Raw genomic sequence first — 19,754 nt, forward strand, 5'->3', positions numbered from 1 at the left:
AACAATAAAAAAAGCAACCTGCAAATCAGAGATTTTCAACCTCACTGTGTAAAAGTAGCTCATTTTTGCTAAGTGCCTGTTCTGAGGATAGGGACTAAGAAAAATACCCTACCTAAGTAAAGTGCTTCATATACTCATGCATCCTACCATATATAAAGAGAAATATGCTCTCTTGTATCAAGAATTTATATTAGGGAATATTACATAGGTGAATCAAACCTCTACACAGTTCCTTTGTGGAATACCGCGTATGTGAGCCCAGCTACTGACTGCAAGTTTTCCATTCTTGTACAGGGATGAGACCCATTATCCTGAATGCTTGGGACCTGAGGTTTTCCGGATAATGGATCTTTCTGTAATTTGGATATTCATACCTTAAGGGGCACATTTACTATTGGTCGAATATCGAGGGTTAATTAAACCTCGATATTCGACCCCTGAAGTAAAATCCTTCGACTTCGAATATCGAAGTCGAAGGATTTACCGCAAATGCTTCGATCAAATGATCGAAGGAAAAATCGTTCGATCAAACGATTAAATCCTTCGGTCAAAGGATTTTCCTTTTAGGTGGCGAAGTAGGTAGTCAAAGTTTTTTTTAAAGAAACAGTACTTCGACTATCGAATGGTCGAAAAGTCGAACGATTTTTAGTTCGAATCGTTTGATTCGAAGTCGTAGTCGAAGTAGCCAATTCGATGGTCGAAGTAGCCAAAATAAAACTTCGAAATTTTAAGTTTTTTTCATTCTAATCCTTCACTGGAGCTAAGTAAATGTGCCCCTTAATCTATTAGAGAATCATTAAAACATCAAATAAACCCAATAGGCAGGTTTTGCTTCCAATAAAGATTAATTATATCTTAGATTGGATCAAGTACAAGGTACAGTTTTATTATAAAAAAATATAGAGAAAAAGGAAACCGCATTGGATTATTTGGATAAAATGGAGTCTATTAGAGACAGCCTTTGCATAATTCTGAGCTTTCTGGATAATGGGATTCCAAATAACGGATCCCATACCTGTGCTTTTAATTATATTTAATGGCATATCCAAAGTTCAGCTGTAAACACGAGTCACTTGTGTTCACAGTGACATATGATTCATTGGTGAAGGTTTATTACCATAATAACTTGCAACCTATACATTAAAGTTTTCAAGAAATGTCAGGGACTTTAATTCAGGTTATATTTTTCATTAACCTCGAGAGCCTATTTTTTCTCAGTAAACCGTGTGTGGATGCGGGGGCTCTAAGATGTTGCTTTTTGAGACACTTAACTGGAAACTCCTTTCAGAGGTTGTGCACTGCGATAAGTGTTGTGTATGATAATAGAGTTCAGCTTCCTGTATGTTTGCTAACAACTGGCAATCAGCCCAATTTCCCTTACACTGACACTTGGGTTTCTGCCAAATGGCAAGCTTTAAATAGGCAATAGTGTTGCTGCTTCCTTTAATCTGATACGAAACATGAATTTTTCAATGAAGCTCTATCAATATGTTGAAACAAACTTAGAATTTATATTGTGGATGTCATGCAATGTTCTGTCCCAGAACACAGGGGTGAATACAATTAGAAAACAATTCGATTTAGTATTAAAATATAACAATAATATATTGCGTCATAATTACAACACCAAAATCACCACTGATGAATAAGTTCTTACTATGGAGCATTAATCCATCTCTTTGATAAGAAAGGTGATTAAAATCTAGCCAACTTGAACTACCTATGAAAGTTATTGACTAAGCAGCACTAAAAAATTGCAACAATCTCTAGAATAAAATCTGTTGACTGAATTATACTGATGCAGACGTATCTCTTTCATCTGCAGAGGATCACAGATTATCAGTTAAAAAATGATTGCCTATTCTAATATATATTTAATGTCTTCCATGCATTTCTTGCAGACATAAAAACATTGCCAGTGACCAATGTTCTCATTGCAGTTCAGATATGTACAGATGTAAAATGAGCAGCATCAACTGCAGAGACCTATTGTATAGTAAAGCATCTTTTTTGATGGGATATTTTAAAAAGAAAAAAAACATAGCAGTCAACAAAGCATACTCAAGAATATTCAACAGGAGCATCTTGGACTGAAAACACTGCTGCATCCTCTAGGCAATTCGACATACTCCTGACTTGGCAGAATTGTCATTCACAATAGATTCCCTTCTAACATCATTTATGTCTGAATTAATTTCCTCAAAAATTCCAGTTTCAATCATTTCTTCCTGCCAGGATAAAGGGATGTTGCCTGAAGCAAACTCATCAAACAACTTGTTGTCAGATTCTTCAAGGGTGACTCCTTTAACTGTTGAAAACGCTCCAACATCTTGAATATCCTTTGCATAGACCATTCTGGAGTCTGGGGCAAAAGGTGCCGGCAGGATACCTGTTTAAGTAAAGCAAAAGAATAAAGACAAGGTAAAATGTTAAAATTATGATTTTTGACATGGCGGGGGGGGGGGGTTTAACTAACAGGCGCTATACTGCATCAGTGCAGGCAACCATAGAAATAGTTCAGATCTTCCATTTGGTTTTATAACTTGTAACTGATTAAAACTAAGGCCTGATTAACTGATTAAAACTAAGATTGGTTGCTAATGGTGACAGGGCTTGGGAAAGCTTACAACCTTTTAAGTAAAGGAATCTATAAAGGGAAGTATATCCCCTTTTCAATAATGAATAGGGCTTGTGTTGAACATTCTATTTGCCTGTTGTTTTAATTAGGAAAAAGGTATGATTTTTATTATTCTGAATTGAAAGTAAAGTCACATTGTACTTCTGGTTTCTACAAGAACAATCTGCAAAGCTCTCTGCATAAACAAACCCCTTTCTCTTCTCCCAGCTACTGTGCATTCTTTGTTTACAGGCTATGTCCTAATAAGCAGCTCATTATACAGAGATATAATGAGAGAGTAATAACATGCTCAAAATTTACTCTCGATCTAGTTTCCCTCTTGGAAAGAGACATCTGCCCACACAGTCAGTTATCACTTATGATTCATCTATGACATATAAAACATATACATGGAGTTCGATCCAAGACTTTAATGTATGAGAAAAGTGACATTTTGGAGCATTTGGACTGCTGTGTTTTTTTTTTTAGAGAAGCAGTTTGAGAAAAACTTAAAAATCTGGGAGTAGCTAGAGCCTCTTAGGCCCCTGTGCAGTTATCCCCCCTCCTCGCTTCATTGAAATTCTTCCCTAAACTCTTACTGCCAGAGCCTGGCAAACCATAAAAGAGGGTGCTATGTTGGGCAGCGGGTTTTTATGGTCATTTGGTGTGTTTCTATGGATCTGTTCATGCAGTTCACGTACCAGCTTCAAGTTTCCTCCAGTTTATTCCTCTGAAAAACAAGTGTGCTCGTATTTGATTGCAATTTCCATCTTTAAACCCCATCCTTTTTTTGGGATCTTTGTCTAGTAAGGCTTCACAGATGGACTTGCAGTCGAGGCTGAACTTTACTGTGTAGGTCACTGAGTCATTCAGAATTCTATTCTTTAGCTCCTTGTTTTCAACCTAACAAAATTGGCACATTGTTATTTAACAACATTCTTCCAAGAGAAACTCTGTAGGTAAGAAATTCTATATAATACACAAAAGCCATGAATATCTTGTAAATTATATCCTTATAAACGGTGAGTAGTGATGTCATCAGTTATAAACGGTGAGTAGTGATGTAATTTCTGTCACATGACTCACTAAAATTTGTGTATTATAATTAATAAAGTACCCCCAGTTGTAAAATATGAGGATATTATAAGTTACCTTGGAGTTCCATGACCTGTATAAAAACACTCGGCCTTCGGCCTCGTGTTTTTATATGGTCATGAAACTCCTCGGTAACTTATAATATCCTTATATTTTACAAGAGGGGGTACTTTATTCACTATATTATAACTGCCTTTTAACTGTTATTATTATTTTTTATTTATATAACACCAGCATATTTTGCCGTGCTTTCCACATTTTTCACATCAGGCCCTGCCCCAGTGGAGTTTACAATCTAAGGTTACACACATCCACACACCTATTTGGAAATTGTATCCAACATAAAGTATCAAGCTTCCCAAAGCTGTACCTACAGACACATAGCAAATAAGTCATGGCAGAACAATTCTAAAATATTAAGACTGGCACTCAGTTTGTCTGATGTCAGTCTTGGTGAGTAGAAAAAAGATGTGTATGGCGGGTAAGCAGCAGAAGAATAAGGATAAATGCAAGTCAAGAGGAATGTGTCATAATCCAGTGAAAAGTAGTAAACTGTCAATAACAGAAGGGTTAATGATTATTGGCTGCAGTGAATAAGGCTGTCAGTCATGGAACTCTGTCTTTTAATTGGCTCATGTGACCTAACATGTATGGTTTATTTGGTTTGTTTGTGTGCACTGTGAATCCTAGGATCCCAGGGGCCGGCCCATATATTTTAAAATGGCAATTTTCTATTTATGATTACCCAATGGCACATACTACTAAAAAAGTATATTATTATAAAAATTATTTATTAACGTGAAGCAGGGTTGTACATATGAGCTGTAGGGATGCACCGAATCCAGAAATCTGAATTTGGATATGCAAATTAGGGACTGGAAGGGAAATCAGATGACTTTTCATCACAAAACAAGTCAGTAAAAACATTTTTTCCCCACTGTTTACTTTTTGCCCCTAATTTGCAAATATGCAAATTAGGATTTGGATTCCGTTCGGTATTCGTTCCGAATCTTTCGAAAGATTCACGCATTCGGAATAGTGGATTCGGTGCATTCCTAGTTTTAAGCAATATATTTTTATACAGATCTACATTGTTCAGGGGGTTATAGTTTTCCTTTAAGAGTTATACATTCAACTTGTCATAAAGATCTAAATAACTTTCAAACAAAAAGAGGGAGAATAATTTGTTGCACAGGAGCAGACTGAAATGAATAGAAACATACGCTTTGTAATTCTATTTACTTTTTAGAAAAGTTTAAATAGGAATCATGTAGAGAAAATGCAAAAAGTATCACCAACATGACGTGAAGCTTCTGGACTCTATGGTCAAAATGTAAATGATTGGTCTAGGGAGAAACTAGCTGAACAAGGCTGATAAACCTATACAAAAATCTTCTACTGAGCATTAATAACAAAATAAAGTGAATGTAAGCCATGCTTTTCAAATGCCCTTCTTAGCAAACATAGGAGCAAATTTACTAAAGCACGAAGTGGCTTACGCTAGCAAAAATTCGCCAGCGTGACGTCATTTTGCCACTTTGCCGATTTACTAACGGGTGCTGGCGTAAATTCACTAGCGAAGTGGACCTACTCTAACGCTACTTCGCACCCTTATGCCAGGCGAAGTTGCGCTATGGTGAAGGGACGTAACTACGCTAATTCACTAACTTGAGGATTTTCGTGAACGTTACCTCTTGCGCCAGACTTTACTTCGCCACCTCAGACCAGGCGAAGTGCAACAGAGTAGATAGGGATGGTTCAAAAAAAGTTGAAATTTTTTTCTAAGTCCAAAAAAACGCTGGCGTCATTTACTTTTGATAGGGTGATAGTCTGAAAAAGAGCGAATTTTTTTTTTTAGGGTACCCTCCTTCCCCCCTACATTTGATAAAATATGGCACCTAAACTATACTGTGGCCACATGTGTAGGGCATTAGAATACATTTATTAAGGTTCCCTGGCCTTGTGTAGTGTAATGTGTTTCTGCTGCATATAGGGCCATTGTACTTTAACTGCACACCGTATGCAAATTTACCTTCGCTAGCGTAACTTCGAACCGCTGATCGTAACATCGCTAGTGCAACTTCGCAAATGATCGGTAACTTGTGCGCAACTTGCATCTTCGTGAATTTGCACAGCCCTGGCGAATCAACGCCTGGCGAAGTGCGGCAACATTGGCACAACTTCGAAGGTAAGTAAATTTGCCCCATTTAATCATCATCATAATAGTGGCATTTTCTGATTTCTTTAAATATTAACTACTGCCACAAGAGGGTAGTATACTCTCACCAAAACGTCAAAAGTCAGATTCAATTTTCAAATAACTTATTTGTAATTTATAAACAATTTTTCTAAAAAATAGTCAGAATGCAGGTATGCATGACTATATAGCAGCACTAGTTACATTTCTGTAAACACTCCTTTTGATACTGCCTTTGATCCATAACAGCCTTTTTACAGTTTTCTACAATGTTTTATCTGTTTTTCTGTTATTGTGTTTCTTTTTTCTTGACATATTGTATTGGGACAATTTTGAAACTTTTTACTCTTTTGATACTTTTTGATACTTTTTTTTACCTTTTTGATACCTTTTGATACTCTTTTTGATACACTTTTAACATTAAGTACTGTGTCGAATTGTTTCATTTTTTTCAGGAAGGAGTAGCTACTAATGGACACTTTTCTACAAAAACTGTTTTGCACTAAGGATTAACTTTTTCTGCTGGTATCGGCTTCTGCACAAGTACAAATATAAATATATACTTTTTCTTTTGTGTTTCTTACGATTGGTGTTAACTATTTCCACTTTTGCACACGCCCACTCATCTGATCATGTGATGTGTTTAACCTATAAATTGTTTTGTGCAGTCTGTATTTTTATGCTTGATAAAGGGGGCAACCCTGAAACGTTGCATGCTGCAATAAACACTTAGCAAGGTATAACCTGCTTGCATTACCTGTGTGTCGGTGAATTCTTGTTGTCATTTCTGTAAACACCTCACAGAAAAACCTTACTGTAATGACTTACAGTAAAGGGAGAGTAAGGAAAAATGCAGGACAATGAACAGATTTTGTAAACAAAGGAATACACGTTTACATTTTACAAATTCTGTTAAATGTGTTTTGTAAATTAGACTATACATTTATAGAAAATAATATAATATTATCTGCTTGAAGTAAAAAAAAAATTGTATTGTATTTTGTAATGTGGAAGTTGCACAGAAATATTGTATAGGGGTGTAACATATATATTTAATATGCCACCAAAACAATTGTTATAATGACCAGGCTAAAAAACAAAACTATCAGTGTAAAACACAAATCATTAAGGACTACATGACTATGACATGTAGCTGGTATGTTTAGTTTAGAAGCTTATTGTCAATGCAGTGTATACTGTATATACAGCTCATAAACATGATCAGTTCACCCATAAGATACAGGATGCTGATATTGGTATTGCAGCCAAATAATAAGGTGGAATCACGGAAACTGAATCTGACTTTTAAAGAAGTTAGATAGGGGATCCAAAATTTGGGTTAGACAGTATAATTATATAATTAGATGATAGCTGACAGCCATCTGCTTACACAAAGATTTGTGTAAGCATATGATAGACCTTATACTGTACATGAAGGTCTGCTGGAGAAAAAAATGTAAACACCTATAACGCCAGTGCCACACAGGCTGAGTGATACTATAAAGCCATGTAATTTTATTAGTTATCCTATAATAGGCAACATTTGAATCCATAGTGGGTTGCAAAACAGAGTATAATTCCCAGGTCATTATTGGAATATGTCATAATATTTTCCTTTAAATAGCTCCAACATGCTGTGCAGCTCTTTACAGAGAAAGATACAGTACTCATTCACATCAGTCCTTATCTCAGTAGAGCTCACAGTCCAAGATCCCCACAGTTTAATGTAATTACCTTTTCTCCTCTGCATCGAAAGGGGCCACGTGCGGCTATCATTTCATACAGTGTGACACCCAGTGAGAAATAATCTACAGAATAATCATATTCTTCACCTTGCAATAATTCAGGTGCCATAAATCCTGTAAAAGAGAAATGATAATGGTAGTAATTATGCAGAAAAAGGAACGCAAACTAAGCCTAACAAGTTTAGAAAAACAGACAGGTTGAATCAAAAGTACACACAGAACTGAATAAATCAAAGTATTTCAGTATATGTTGGAGAATAATGCTGCCTATAATAAATTATTGCAAGGTTTTGTATCTGTTAACTTGATTTCACCTTAATGTGTGAATTCATTAAATTATCTATAAGTTGCTCGTTACTGTACAATAATTTATTTTCTATAATTAGACTGGTAGTAATTTTCTTGTTTATTATATATATTGATATAAATTATGCAAATATGAATTACTGTTACCCAAAAGCACTAAAGTAATGTTTGATTTTTCTCTCATAAAAGGGTAGACGCGAGGCATGGCCTAACAGGCAAGGGGAACCATCTTAACATATGGGCAATGTGGCCAAGAATGAAAGGACCAGGAATAGCACAATGTAATCCAAGAAAGTTGGAGAGATACAGTGGGGTTCATTTATCAACACTGGGCAAATTTGCCCATGGGCAGTAACCCATGGCAACCAATCAGATTGCTGCATTCATTGTTCTACTTGCAGCTGGTTTCAGAAAGTTAATCACTGATTGGTTGCTATAGGTAACTGCCCATGGGCAAATTTGCCCAGTGTTGATAAATGAGCCCTAGTATGTGTATGTTTTCTCATTGCCTGTTGGCTTAGAAAATATACACAAATTGCCCTTTACTAGTCACAATTAACAACATTAGCAACATTTTGAGGCCAAATTGCCCTTGAAGGTTTGTAGCCTGTTTAGATGTCCATTTTTACGGAATGGGGTTGCTATTTGGCTAGTATTTAGAGAGTAAAAATTGTGCCTGATACCAATGTTATTTATAAGGAAAAAAGATAAAAATGTAGGAAAGATGGTATTTTTCATCCAGAAAAGGTAGGAACCCTATTACTGAAGATTCAAAGAATTGTACTGTTTTAAGAAAAGCCCCTTCAGTAAAGTTGATCTATATTTATTATGTATGAGTATTCTCAGCTACAGGGTATAAGGGGTCATTTACTTTCTGTGCCACATTATGCAAACTACAATTTCAGACACAAAGTGCCATATTATGCATACCTACAATGCATCTCCCACATCGCTGCAGTAACTTGGGGTAGTTGAGTGACACAATTGCAACTAATGCATCAACATTTCTGCAATTGCACTTGCACATTGACATGAATTGGAGACATTTTTGCCATTCATTGTTAGAGGGACGTGTGCAGCCAATTTTTGGAGATATCTCCTGGATAGGAAGCGGCTATAGCTTTAAGGGTTTTCACCAGGGTCTTTATCAATGGGCGCAGTTGTACTAAATTCAGAACAGGAGGTAGAGTTGAGTTCAGCTAAATGGTTTAAGGCGCTAGTTTATGCAAGTACCTAGTGGGAAAATGGGATTGAGGTGAATTGCAGTGCAATAAGTTAAGAAGCCCTAGAGCCTCTTGTATTCTCTGTAGATTGTCTTACCTGGTGTTCCTGCATAACCCTTAGTTTTTGATTTCTTTTCCTTAAGTTCTACAGCAAGTCCAAGGTCAGATATGCGGACATTTCCTGGAAGGTAAACATTGGCTTTGTTCCACTGCACAAGATATACAGTTCTTTTATTTCAGCTGCACATACAGTTGATATAAGCATTAAGATTATTCACCAAGTATAGAAGTATGCATGAACAAGAAAGAAGCAAGGTACTTTTTCTATTGAGTGCCTATACATTGACAAAATGCCATACATAGAGAAGACTTTTCAAAAGATCTAAGAGAGTATGGCACTGTTTATTTGTATGTTGTATTCAGTAGCCCTCAGATACACAGTATATTTTTTGTTTTGAAAATGGGCTAATAAACACTGATTATTTCACTCTTCAATTACAACGTGACACTGCATTTACAAATTATTAAAGCCTAAAATAAATCTGTTTTTTCTAGTTAGAAAGGGCTTGTAACACTTAAAAAATGAAAATGCTTTACATGCCTTTACACATTTTGTCAACTTAAGCTGCACCTCTATGCATCATGTATTAAGTTTTTTTTAAACTAAACACCATACACTAATACTTTTCTCCAAATTAGAGGAAACAGGCACAGATTAATCTATATGGATATATGTATATATCCTGAGTTACAGTAGCAGTACAAATTGCTCAGTTCGAACACATAGGGGCACATTTACTTAGGGTCGAATATCGAGGGTTAATTAACCCTTGATATTCGACGGTAAAATCCTTCGACTTCGAATATCGAAGTCGAAGGATTTAGCGCTATTTGTTCGATCAATTGATCGAAGAAATAATCGTTTGATCGTTCGATCGAACAATTAAATCCTTAGAATTGAACGATTGGAAGGATTTTAATCCATTGATCGAACGATTTTCCTTTGATCAGAAATTGGCTATAAAGCCTATGGGGACCTTTCCCATAGGATAACATTGATGCTCGGTAGGTTTTAGGTGGAGAAGTAGGGGGTCAGATTTTTTTTAAAGAGACAGTACTTCGACTATTGAATGGTCGATGGTAGTCGAAGGTCGAAGTAGCCAATTCGATGGTCGAAGTAGCCAAAAAAATACTTCGAAATCTGATGTATTTTTTATTCTATTCCTATACTCCGGCTAAGTAAATGTCAGAAGCCGAAACAGAATAAGGTACTTAAATATCGTTAATTAATTTAAGTAGGGCACTGGGGCCTGAAGGAAAATAACTTTGAGCTTAGCTACATTTTTGCATGGTCAATATTATTCCAATATTTAAAAAAGCATGTTATTTGAAGGGATTACATTCAAGATTATGTTCCAGAGCATGGTATTATATGTAGTCATCAACATGGATTTATAAAAGGTAGACGGTGTCAAACAAATTGGGCGTTCTAGCAATTCAGAAAATACAGGGCTACTGAAATTATTTTTTAATACAGTTGATGCAGGTGCTTTTGAAGTTTCTTTACCCCTCTGTTGCAAATTTGAGACAGCTTCAGGGAGTATAGCATGAGACCATCATTTTTCTTTTTGTACTAGGAAACCCTCTTCTCTAAATTTGGACCTGGTTATTAAACAAAATGAATATCATGCAGCACAAATGCTCATACCATCATTGTCTAATAGCACATTTTCAGGTTTGAGGTCTCGGTAGATGATCCTGTTTTGATGCAAATGTTCCAACCCAGATATGATCTGAGCAGTGTAAAAGCAAGCTCTGTGTTCATCAAGTCCGGGATTTTCTTCATCCAAATTGTAAATATGGAACCTAAAAGGGAGAAAGTGTTAGAAGTTTTTAAAACAGTATAAGCCTATTCATTAGAGTTTTGACAGCTCAAAATTGTCTCAGCGATTATAGAAAGCTTTCCAGTTAATTGCAGATTGATTTTATCTATGATTTCCCTATTTTGAAAATTACAAGGACAAAGTTCTTCACTGAGTTAATTGTATTGGAATGGTTACACCGCACACCTGGAACTTTACTCACTTTTTCTGCTTTAGTGGTGCTGGTTATCCTCCGGCCTGACGAGGCCCTCCAATAGTAGCAATTTCAATTATGGATCCGCACACACCAATTTTCTGCAGTTTTCTTTAATTTTTATTCACCACCAATATCAACGTTTCGGGGGGTACAACCTCCCTTCGTCACTGAGTTAACCCATAGGCAGCAGGATAGACATTTATTTACCCCTTACAAGACCCAGGTTAACCCAAGGCTGTACTGATCTTTTGTCAGGTGGAGTTCCTATTCTAATTTATTTTACCCTAAAACAATAATATAGTGTTTCCATTCTGTACTCCCAAGTAACCAGGTAAGAAGAACTTTAAGTAATGGTTATGATATCTTCGAGGGTAATTGTTGCAGGCATTTTTCAGGTGCTAATCAATGGCTGAGAAATCACACAAATGTGACTGGGACTGCAGTGACATGATCAGACCACTGTTCAGAAGTGTCTACAGAAAGTCCCTTACTGAAACTGAAATCTGTGTGTATTTTTTCATGCATTGTGATGACTTGCAGTTAAGAATGCTACATGGGTGGTATGGGGAGTGGGGGCCTGGGATTGGGGGATTGGAATTTGTTCTCCCTAAAGCTAGTGTTAAATTGCAACTGTATATATCATTAAAAGTTATTCAAGTGAATTAAATTATGACAGTAAGAATGAAACATTTGTGATAAAATGATGCATAAACCATTACACCAGATATTAAGCTTTTGTCATGTACCTCCACCCATTCGAGCTGATGACTCTTTTAGTTTAGAAAATAGACTAGAAAATAGATTTCATTATTTTATGTGTAATATTTCTGTGACATGGAATGCCGTGGTCAGAAAACATGAGAAAATGACTACAGTGAAGGTCGAAAATTGAAGCAAGGTAGAAAAAAACAAAAGAAGAAAATTATACAGTGATTTTTAATATAAAGGAAGAGATAAAGGAAAGATATAGTGGCCTTAGAACTCCTTATTAGTTATAAAAAAATATATTTATCTTCTGCTCATATTTACATGAAAACACAAATCAAAATATTGTCTGTTTAGTAGGAAACAATGCATATCTGTAAAAAGAACAAAATAGAGGAGCACTGTGTCTGATGTGTTTTATTTTTTTGTCAAATGTCATAGTCTGAAATATTATCAGCTTACCGTAGGTCACCACCATTCATTAACGTCATAACTAAGCAAACGTCAGTCTTGGTCTGGAATGCATATGCCAGTGAGACAATAAATCTGCTGTGGACCTTAGCAAGAATTCTTTTTTCCACCATAGCCCCCTGCAAACACAAAATGTTTTGTTGAGTTCTTTGTTTCTAATTTCTTCTGAATGTACAGCTTTGAATTTCATAAAGAGGTACATTAGTGGTGATGTAAATACTTTAAGAGGGGACATTCACAGAGTTCAAGAAAGGATGCAATATGATGTACACATATAGGTGCCGACTGGGGGAAGCACATCCCGCCCCCTAACTTACTTGTCATTCAGATTTTTATTTGCCTAGTGAATATGCATTAAGCGTTATGTAATTAAAGGTACTAAATTTGCCCAGGAGCAGTAACCAATCAGCAGGTAAAATTTACTGATCACCTGGTAAATTCTTATTGGCTGCTATGGGTTACTACTCCTGGGCAAACGTTTTGCCTTTTATTACATATGGGGGTAAGAGTCCAATTTTGCTATTTGTTTTCATACAGGTTTGGGATCCATGATCCAGGAAACACGTTATCCAGAAAACTGGAATTGGAAGAAGGTCATCTCTCATGGACTCCATTTTAAGCAAATAATAACTATATTTTTTTCTCTTCAATAATAAAACAGTACCTTGTAATTGATCCTAACTAAGCTACGTAGTTTATATTGGTGGCCTTGGTGCTCCGAAAGCTTCAAAAGGTATTCACCTGGAGATTATTGTCCCCCATGTCTGGGGCAGTGTTGAGGAAGATGTCGTATGATGACATGGAATGTACTGTTTATACTGTATATTTTATTCTTTACATGTCGCAACTTATACAGGTATGGGATCCAGAATGCTCGGGACCTGGGGTTTTCCGGATAATGGATCTTTCCATAATTTGAATCTTCATACCTTGTCTACTAGAAAATCATACAAATATTTAATAAACCCAATAGATGGTTGTTGCTTCTAATAAGAATAAATTATATAACTTAGTTTGAACCAAGTAGAATGTACTGTTTTATTATTACAGACAAAAAGGAAATCAATTTTTAAAAATTTAGAATATTTAATTATAATGGAGTCTATGGGAGACAGCCTTTCCGTAATTCGTAGCTTTCTGTATAATGGGTTTCCGGATAACGGATCCTATACCTGTATATACAGCTCTGAACATTGAAAGATACTGGGATGAATACTATAAAATAATATAAATATAATATAAATAAATACAAAACTACTTCTGTATTTAAGTGCAAGTATTACACCCTCTGCAGGTGTGGGTCATGCTGGGACATAGACTGAACAAGTCCAGAGCCCAGGACAACCACTCAGTATGCGCATGCATAACCTAAATATGTCCTAAGTAGTTGACCTATAATGACAATTTTCCCTCTTACCATTGGAATTATTAGAATTACTGTCATAAGTATTTTCTAAGACTGTTGCCTACGGATCCTATGTTCACATGTCAGATATTATCCATTGAGAAAGTTTTAGTTACCCACTTCAGTGTTATTGCTTCGAAGCTGTCATTCCATATATATTTGCGTTGTGTGTCAATTTTTAATCACTACAAATATTAGCAATGCTAAAATGTTTCAATGATGATGTAATACTGTGTTATTATTGCAGAAAAAGGATTTTTAAGATATCTGCATTATTTGATTAAAATTCAGTCTATGGGAGATGGCTTTCCCATAGTTTGGAACTTCCTGGATAACAGGTACACAGACACACCTTTTTATGTTAGCACACAAAATACAAATTTACACAAGAAAGAATCAAAAATGCAATATGGGAAAATATTGAAAGTAAAGCTCCTGCACATAAGGGAGGACAACCTTAATCTGTCATGTCCTTGAGAAAATAAAGTACTTTGTTATGCTACAGTTAAATACTGTATACTGTGCTTTTAACTTTATAAGGAAAGAACACAAGCCAACAATTTAATCAATAAACCTCTATTTCAAACCAAAAGGTAAAACAAATGTAATCGTTCCAAACTTTGTTTTTTGAAAAAAAAAACTTGTCAAAAAAATGTTTTTTTTTAATAGGACACGGCTGAAATTCTGAGATTTCTGAGATTTCATAGAAGTAAAATCTAAACAGGTATAGGATCTGTTATCCAGAAAATATATCCTATACCAGGGTGTATTTTTCTTATTTTATTTATTTATTTATTTTTTCTTATTTTTAAATAGGACCTGTAATCTGAGGGTGTAAAACTATGCAATTAGCATGAGAGTTCAATAGCTGTCAAATTGTGGTTAATGATATTGAGACTAAAGTATCCAGTATTACATGATTATAATGAGCTAAAAAACTTGTTAAAAGGTTGCCATAGATCATAATGATAGCATATTCACAAACATTCATGAATAAGCAAGAGAAAGTTTGGGTCCAACCTTGACTTTTCATAAATTGAAAATATATACACCTTCAAAGGAAAACTTGAATTTGCACAAAAATTGTTCTGTATGTTAGTAAATAGTCCCATGACATCAGCAGAAGGGATACCTTATTAGCAAAAACAGTCCTTTGAGCAGTTAAGTAATATAAATATACACACAATTCTTAATAGTATTTTTTAAATACAGGTCACTCATCATTATTCCATATCAACTACATCCAAACACCGAACTGAGAAAACTCTCCAATCCAAACAAAGTTCTAGGTCATTGAGCTGATAACACAAACTGAGAGGAGGAAAGGAGAATTTTAAATTGAATAATAGAAATATTTTGAAATTACTAAAATGGCTACCCTGTTACTAAGTGGTTTGAATGGGCTTTGCTCTGTATCTTTTGTTTTTTTTTTTCAAATTCATTTGATAATGTCCTTTGCATTTCAAACATGCTGTTGGTAAATAGAATAATATTGACGGAGCATTTTATAAATGGAGGCACAACTGAAACTTTCATAGTTTATTCGGTGCATTACATCAGACTAAGACGTACTTGTTGTTAATCCCCATTATAAACAATAGTGAGAAATGTAATAATATTAGCTAATGTCATATCTATGGATTGGGACAGCATTGTTGTGGGCAATTCATCAGCTTTATATTCATATAACTATACTCTTAGCATTTCTTAATTAAATTAATCTGCTTGGGGAAAGATGTGTTAGACCAGTGATCACCAACCAGTTGCTCACCAACACCTTGGATGTTGCTCCCAGTGGCCTAAAAGCAGGTGCTTATTTTTGAATTACTGGCTTTGAGGCAAGTTTTAGTTGCATAAAAACAGCTGTACTGCCAAACAGAGTCTCTTGTAGGCTGCCATTCCACATAGGGACTACCAAATACCCAATCAAAGCACTTATTTGGCTCACCCAGGAACGTTTTGGATGCTTGTGTTGCTCCCCAACTCTTTTTCTCATTTGAATGTGGCTCACGGGTAAAAGAGTTTGGGAACCCCTGTGTTAGACCAACCCTTATCTGCTTTTGTTAAGTTTACATATGCAGTTTTAAGCATATATAAGCAGAAGTGTACAGTGAGGGCAGTGACCAAAATCTATCCATGCAGATTATTTGCTGTAATATGTTAATGGATGTGGAAAAGCAAATATGAACTCTTTCAATGTAAATCACCTACAGGTATGGGATCCATTTTCTGGAAACCTGTTATCCAGAAAGCTCAGACTTATAGGAAAGCTATCTCCCATAGACTCTATTTACATCAAATAATTACATTTTTTTAAATGTTTAATTTTTCTTATAATAATAATAAAACAGTACATTGTACTTGATCCCAACTAAGCTATAGTGAATCCTTATTGGAGGCAAAAGAATTCTATTGGGTTTAATTTATTTTTTTAAATACAGATTTATGGTATAGAGATCCAATTACAGAAATACCCCTTATCCAAAAAAACCCAAGTCCCAAGCATTCTGAATAACTGGTCCCATACCTATACATTGCTACCTGACAGTTTTAACAATGGAATTGTATACATCTAATTAATCATGCTTATTTTTCAAACAAGATGCACCTTGGTTTATTAATCAACAAAAACACTCTTTGTCTCAAGCACACATTTTGTCTCAAGCTTCTAATGAAAATTGAAATTGTCATTGGATTTTTGTAAGATAAAATTCACAATAAAATTCCCAGTAAATTGTTTAATTTTGTAGATATGTTTTATATAATAGTGAAGTAAAAAGAGATGTTAGTGCCAACATCAACCAGTGTTCGACACCACATTCACGCCAAAAATTCTTTGTGCCTAAATGATTTTACCAGGTTGACAATGGTATAAAATTTTGGCATATTTTTAGGTGGTATCCTGATAATAAAAAAGTAAATGCAATGTCTTTAAATATACACTAATAAAGTGCAGCATAAGAACTATAATGAAGTCTTATAAATATTCTACTGGATTGTACTGTGCTACTGTACTACACCAGCAATTTAGGAAAATCCAACTGCATGGCTTTTGGACAATTGAAATACAGTAAAATAAAAAACTTACTTCAAATCCCTTCCTTTTCTTTAATCGTTTCTTGCTGAGTTTCTTGCAAGCATACATTTTACCTGTTGCCCTCATTTGCGTAGCAGATACTTCTCCAAATCCCCCTTTTCCAAGGATCCTAAAGTCCATAAACCAGTCATCTCCAATGGGTTGAGCTTCAAGCTGTTTCCATTGTAGAAACTTGGAAAAATATTTACTTTCCTTGTATAGTGAAAATGTATTTTCTTTCAAATAATCAGTTGTGGATTTAAGTAGCTGTTTAAAGAGCATGTCTGAGACTTTATTACAGTCCTGTACTACTTTTATGATTGCTTTCTCATCTAAATAGTGACAAAATTGCTTTGAGTCAGAATCAAGATATTTGTTAATGATAGCCCTAGCTTTCCGCAAACGATCCTCATCCTCAGCAACATCATAGTCTTCAATATCATTCCAAATCTCCACTATATGAGCAAACTCAGTTGTTTCCAAAAATTCTTGAAATATTTTTTTCCCAATAGGTTGCTTGACACAAATATTTTCAAACTGTAGATCAAGTTTTTCCTTCAAGTGTTCGCACTCGGAGAGGGGTGGTAGCTTGAGCCTTGCTCGATATTTCTTGTTCCTTGTAATTTGTGGATTAAAGCCTCCATCAAAACTACCCCGTGCTGTAATATATGCAGAATTGGCTACCACTGTTTCCAGTGCTCCAAAATCCATCTTTGATTGTTAGTCTACTGAACCCAACATGAACAATTGGGCAGCTAGCAGCTGCACTGCTTGACTGAATGGATGTTATGTTCACAGTGTGCAGAGTTTCACAGGCTTAGTGAAATCCCTTTGCTCAAGCTAGAATTATAGTCTAAGGCCTGCAAATGGGTATGGCCTTTCCATGTTCACCAGGCACTATTTAAAATAATAGAAAACAAAAATACTGTAAAAACTACATGCATACATGATCCTCAAATAAATGCTCAAATAAAACACAAAAAGTCCAAGAAATTCAGGATGAATCATCTGAGTCATAAAATTGTAATCCACATCTGAGATATAATACAGGAACATTTATTACAAAAGATAGTTAATGACAGGTGAAGGAATAATACTCCTGAGTCAACACCTTGGTAAACTCTTTATCCAGTTAAGCAGATAATTCCATTCTTTCTCTCCACCTCTCTGCATCATTATCCTTTCCAAATACACCAGTCCTATTTTAAACCCTCAGGTGTATAACACTATAACACTGATGCTGCTTTTAAAGAAATAAAAATGCTTAATACACAAATGTTTAAACAGTGACATAATATTTAGCTGTATACTACTGTTTCATATTCTTAGAGAAAATGAGGATTGCTGACAACATTATTTCTGCAGCCCTTTAACAGATATTTTTACCATTCACATCAGACCCTGCTCTAGTGGAGTTTACAGTTCAAGGTTCCTGTCATATATACACACAGTAGGGTCAATTTTATCATGTACCAATTAACCTGCCTGCATGTTTTTGAAGTGTGGGAGGAATCCAAAGTACCCTGAAGAAATCCATACAAGGAGTACATACAAACTCCTTGCAGAAGCAGTGCCAAAACTGGAATTGAACTCAGGACCATAGCACTGCAAGGCAGAAGTGCTACCCAATAATACATTGTTTACTTGCAAAACATATTTTGTTAACATGCAATAGCATGTATTTTTATACTTCTAATATATAGTGAATAAAGTACCCCCTCTTGTAAATTATACGGATATTATAAGTTACCGAGGAGTTTCATGACCATATAAAAACACGAGGCCGAAGGAAAATTTGTGGATATTAAAAGTAATCTTGGAGTTCCAAGACCTGTATAAAAGCATGCCACTTTTATATGGTCATGGAACTCCTCGGTAACTTGTGATATCCTTATATTTTACAATAGGGGTACTTTATTCACTATATAATTTCCCTGCTGTGATTTAAAGAAAAAATAACATAGAGGCCATTGGTATTTTTGTATCAATTTTACTGTAGAGTCATTTCACATGTAAACAAACATTCAAATATTTTTTAAAAATATAATTAAACATATAAATAATGATTATAGACAGATGATAAAATGTTTCCTATTATTTAATTGTCATGGAAAAGTATGTATCATACCCATATTCCAAAGGTATCGTTTCTAGATGTTGATGTTGATGCATATACTACAGGTAAACGACTATATGTGAATGCTTGGGAGAAGGGTCTAGGTCACTGCCTTAAAGAAATGGGTTGGCAATGAATCTGAGCATTGATCCAACCTTTCATTCATTATTTGCAAAACCACTTCTGTAGATCATTGTTGAAAGTGAAAGTGTTTCTACTTAACCCAATCCCAACCATGCTTGTGGCAGCCATGGGAACAAGCTATTGGCTAGCAACCGTCTTTTCCTGTAGACCTTAATAAAATGCAGAAATGTAGGGTCCAAGTTACAGTTATGTTGTTAACCTTCTTGCAGAAAGCATGCAGACAAAAGGCCCATAGTTTCAGAGGAGGGCCATTTCACCAAGTGGTACAATCTGCCACATCTACCCTGCACCCACATTTACCCCGTACCATGGCAGGCTGAAGAACAGATTTCAGCATGCTGTTTTTTCAAGAATGGCCTATGCTGGTTTAAATTTGCGTGCTATAGCAGGCTTCTCTGCTCATTGATGGCGTTTTGTTTGGGAGTCAGGAGAGGGGAGATTAGGCCTGTGGTAAAGTGCAACACACCTTCTGCAGCACATAGAAGCATACAATGCCTTAAACCCATTTTCTGCACTTACTGGCATGCCGTAGGTTAAATAATTGCTCTAAATACTTTTTCAGCATTGATCTTACG

General features: G+C 35.5%; 1 protein-coding gene across 1 annotated transcript; it reads right to left on the minus strand.

The window, feature by feature from the left end:
* Positions 1 to 1,491: 1,491 nt before the first annotated feature.
* grk1.S (G protein-coupled receptor kinase 1 S homeolog) lies at positions 1,492 to 17,975 on the minus strand. Its single transcript, XM_018249831.2, has 7 exons — positions 16,932 to 17,975; positions 12,430 to 12,557; positions 10,892 to 11,049; positions 9,281 to 9,364; positions 7,644 to 7,768; positions 3,319 to 3,520; positions 1,492 to 2,389 (listed from the first exon to the last, which is right to left on the minus strand). The coding sequence occupies exons 1-7, from the start codon at positions 17,628 to 17,630 to the stop codon at positions 2,112 to 2,114; spliced, it is 1,674 nt and encodes a 557-aa protein (XP_018105320.1). The 5' UTR covers positions 17,631 to 17,975; the 3' UTR covers positions 1,492 to 2,111.
* Between the last annotated feature and the right edge of the window lie 1,779 nt (positions 17,976 to 19,754).

The sequence above is a fragment of the Xenopus laevis genome, chromosome 2S, assembly GCF_017654675.1.
Source record: "Xenopus laevis strain J_2021 chromosome 2S, Xenopus_laevis_v10.1, whole genome shotgun sequence".
NCBI classification, from domain to species: Eukaryota; Metazoa; Chordata; class Amphibia; order Anura; family Pipidae; genus Xenopus; species Xenopus laevis.